The sequence below is a fragment of the Panthera leo genome, chromosome C1, assembly GCF_018350215.1.
Source record: "Panthera leo isolate Ple1 chromosome C1, P.leo_Ple1_pat1.1, whole genome shotgun sequence".
NCBI classification, from domain to species: Eukaryota; Metazoa; Chordata; class Mammalia; order Carnivora; family Felidae; genus Panthera; species Panthera leo.
In genome coordinates, this window is record NC_056686.1 from 314,845 (window position 1) to 318,879 (window position 4,035).

The 4,035-nt window shown below is 66.9% G+C and overlaps 1 protein-coding gene across 1 annotated transcript; it reads right to left on the bottom strand.

Annotated features, from left to right (window-relative positions):
- Positions 1–532: 532 nt before the first annotated feature.
- Positions 533–3,644, bottom strand: TNFRSF18 (TNF receptor superfamily member 18). Its single transcript, XM_042951782.1, has 5 exons — positions 3,491–3,644; positions 2,509–2,631; positions 1,454–1,541; positions 1,085–1,287; positions 533–1,017 (listed from the first exon to the last, which is right to left on the bottom strand). The coding sequence occupies exons 1-5, from the start codon at positions 3,642–3,644 to the stop codon at positions 893–895; spliced, it is 693 nt and encodes a 230-aa protein (XP_042807716.1). The 3' UTR covers positions 533–892.
- Between the last annotated feature and the right edge of the window lie 391 nt (positions 3,645–4,035).

Here is a 4,035-nt window from a genome sequence, read left to right on the forward strand (position 1 = left end):
CTCACTGGGTGGGGGCCTGGGACCACGCCCCGGAGGGAGAGGGATCTCAGCAGGTGGTAAAGGCAGGCGCAGGGCTTGGAGACCGGGAGGGGGCCAAAGGCAGGCCACTCCAGGACTGCCCTCCCAACCAGGAGGTGTGGGTGTAGAAAGTGACCCCGCCCTGGACTCGGGCCGGAACGACAGAGACAGGCACCCCACAGAAGCCAGCAGGCTGTGTGCCCGGCCCAGCGTCTGGAGCAGCAGTGGCCCAGAGACTGGACACAGAACCCAGCTGTCCCAAAGTGCCAGGCTGACTCCCAGGGGAGGGGTTTTGGACAGGGCAGCAAAGAGGCACAGAGGGCAAGTGTCCATCATGGTGCCCCTCCTCCGGGAAGCCTTCCAAGTCCCACGGCCCCTGCTAAGTGCTCGTGCCTGGGACTGGAATGGCCCCACTCCCAGCCCTGCCTACGCTGGAAGGCGACTGAGGGTACTGGTAGGGGAGGCCTCGTCTCCCTGTCCCCCCATCCCCGATCACGTCCACTCAGGTCACTGGACAAGTGTTTATTGAGCACTGCCTGTAGCTAGGTCCTGCACTGGGCATGGCCTCCTGTCCTGGGAGCCAGGGGCCCAGAGACCCCACCCCAACAGGGCCAGCAAGGGAGGGAGGGAGGCAGACGTGGCTGTGTCTGTATCTCCCATGGGGTCTGGCCACGGCTGCTGCCTCTTCTGCATGGTCTGGGGGACCGGTCACTGTCACCACGCACACCCACTTCCGCCATCGAGGGGAGCAGGGCCGGGCCCGGAGCTGGGGTCCCACGGCAGGGTGCAGAGCTCTTGCTCCCGAGAGTCAGCCCCGGGCAGCCTCCCGGGAAGGTCTGGCTCTGGGTCCGCTGTGGCAGAGGACAGCCAGGCCTCACACCCACAGGTCCCTCAGCTGGCCCTTGTCCTCGGACAGCTGCTCCCCGCGCTCCTCCTCGGGGAACTGGCAGCTGCAGGCGTCTTCGGCTGGCGGCCGTGCCTCCAGCAGCAGCTGGGTCTCTGCAGAGGGACTTCGGTCAACGGGCAAGCCAAGGGCCCACCTCTCCCTCCCGAGGGCACAACCGACCTGGGGGCCACATGCGCTGCCTCCTCAGCTGCCAGATGTGCAGGCCAAGCTGGGCTGCAGTCAGGACCAGGATGCAGGCGGCCACGGTGAGGAGGACGATGGTCAGGGGGTCGTGCGGCTCAGTGGGCAGCGGCCCCAGGCTACATACGGCATTGTGTGTTTTGTTCCCAGAGAACATGGTGGGAAGCCCAAACTGGGAGCAGCTGGGACACACGGACACAGAGCCCTCAGTCAGCCCTTGGCCACCAGAGCAGCCCCTCTGCCTGGCCGCTGTCCTCTGAGTGTGGGGGGGTCACCATACCAGGAAGGACCGGAGATGCCCCTCCCTCAGGGACTTCCCAGCCACCTGAAGGTCCCACCAGCACTCACTCTGACCAGGGTTTGCAGCGGCCCTCACGGCCCCCAGAGAAGGTCCCTGTGGCACAGTCAACACACTCAAAGCCGAAATTGAAATTCCCTGCAGACAGACAGACAGACAGCCGGGGTTTGCTGGGGTAGATGCGATGGGACCCATCTGGGGCCACAGCAGAATGACCCACACACTCCTTATCCATTGGACAGAGGCCTCTGAGGCCTACAAGACTAGGACCTGGCATAAATCAACGCCCACGTGTGCCCCATTCCAGGCATCTGTCGGGGAGGCAGACTTGGGGCACCCCAAGGCTGTGACCCTGAGCTGAGTGGAGGTCCCCGGGGCAATCTGGGAGAGGAGACTGTGTGGTGCTTGGCCAGAGGGGAGGGGAAGGGCCCGCCCACTGGAGGCTGGTGGGGGGCAGGGGGTTGGAAGCAGAGACCAAGCAAAACCCAGGAGGGACCTTGTGCCGGGTCCAGTAGCCTGGAGGGCGAGAGGCCAGTGAGGGTCCCAGAGAAAGGAGGTGAGGCTCCCGCCCCAGTTGGCCCTGGACCCTGCCCTACCCAACTCACAACGCCCCAGGCCCCAAGAGGATCTGAGCTGCTCCCTCCAGGAAAAGGGTTGACCCCCAGGCAGGGCAACAGGGGGCAGGCCAAGCACATGCTCAGGGGAGGTGTGGGACTGGGGCATAGTCAGAGCCAGGGCCCGAGGGCCAGACAGGCCCTGGACACCCCCACCCCACCCACATCCTCTCTGAAGAGCACCCTCTCTCTGGACGAAGAAACCCGGGCTGTGACGGGGAAGGACACCCCCCACCCCTCCCCGGAGCCGCGTGCGTGCTTGGGGCTCATATCTGGGCTGCGCCAGTGAGCAGCGGAGCGGCCCCACCCACCCAGGCTTTGCAGGACCGGAGACGCCGGTGCCTGCCTGCCCAGAGGACACGTCTGTACCCTCCACACACGTGTGTTCCTTCTACACCCACACGCCACTTGTGCACAGCTGCTCCCGTGAGCTGTGGCTCGGCCCTGCTCAAACCCCCTGACCTGCTCCGGCCACAGTTGCTGGGACTTACCACGTGGCTGCGCCTCCTGGCCGGGCGGGCAGGGGTGGTGTTTGCAGGTGTCACACTGGGGGTCTCCACAGTGGAACTCCGGCTGGACACATGTGCAGTCCCCCTCAGGACAAACCTCCTCAGCTGAGCGAGAGAGAGGCCAGCCCTCTTAGCAGCTGGGCCAAGCGCCTCCCTCCCCAGGACTGCCCCCAGGCCCCGCAGGGGGAACCCTTAGGCAGCCCCGGAGGGCAGAGGGCACCTGTCTGGGAGCCAGGACCCCAGTTGGGTCCAGCTGTCTACCTCCTTCCTAGGCACCCAGCTCCCCCACCCGAGTGACTTGGCTGTGTCCCCCACTGCCCTGAGGCTGCTCTTGCCCAGGGTGACTGTGACTTGGCAGGAGAACAGAACATGTCCCTGCAGGACAAGGAAGTCATCTGGGGGACCTACGCCCCCTCCTCTTTCCATCCTGCACGGGCCCCAGCTGCCATAGCCCTTGAGGCAGGCTGCCTGTCCCTGCCTGCCACACTGAGACGCGGGACCCTCGGACTCCCCTCCTCAACCCCCAAGATCTACCAGGGTGATACTCTGGGGGTGTTTTCCCTGCAATATTTGTCCCCAGACTGCCACCTTCCACTTGCCCCTCACCCATACAGGTAGGTCTGGGGCAGAACAGTGCTGCAATCCTCACCTGGGCAGAAAGCGGCCAGGGCGATGGGCAGGGGCTCACTGTCCACGCAGTAGGAGCTGGGACAGCCTTCCTCCCCCTTGGGACCCAAGACGCCCCTTGAGGAAGGCTCTCCCGCCCATAGCCCCGGACTCCGCCTTTGGGCCACTGGCCTGAGCTGAGCTCCTCTCCGCCACACGCCCCCTCACCCATTCCCCTGGGACCGAGGGCTCTGGACCCGGAAGGGGTGCCCACCGCCCCTCCCAGGCCGAGGCTGAGCACAGGGAGGGGGCGCGGCGCGGCCGCCTTCCGAGACGAGACGGGCTCCCCGCGCCTTACCCGCGGAGCACAGGCGACAGCAGCGCGCGTCCGTCCCGGCTCCTCGCAGCAGGCGGCCGGGGCCGCAGCTCGGACCCGAGGGGCGCTCGCCCAGGCCGAGCGCGCAGAGCAGCGCCACGCCGCACAGGGCCACGCGCGCGCCCCTGGCCCCCATGGCCCCCGCCGCCCCACCGAGCTGCGGGATTTTAGGGGATGCGCCCCGCCACGCCCCCATCCGGACACGCCCAGACCCCGCCCGCGGCCCCCGGGCATCGGCCGCGATGCAGGGAGGGCACAGAAACGGTGCCCACCAGGACCGCCCCGACCCCTGGCAACTCAGAATTCCACGGGCGAGCGGAGCACAGCGGATGGGAGGGGGCGGAGTGTCAAACTACGTGCGACCCCAGTGGTGGCCGCGCGTCATTACAGCTTTGCCCAAACCACAGATCACAGCAGCGAGCGACCCTTTGTAGACCAGGCACCCTGGGAGACCATGCCGTGTCCCTGGCGGCCAGAGATGGCCCCTGGGGGGGGGGGGGGGGGCGATGGGGGGTGCCGGGGCTCGT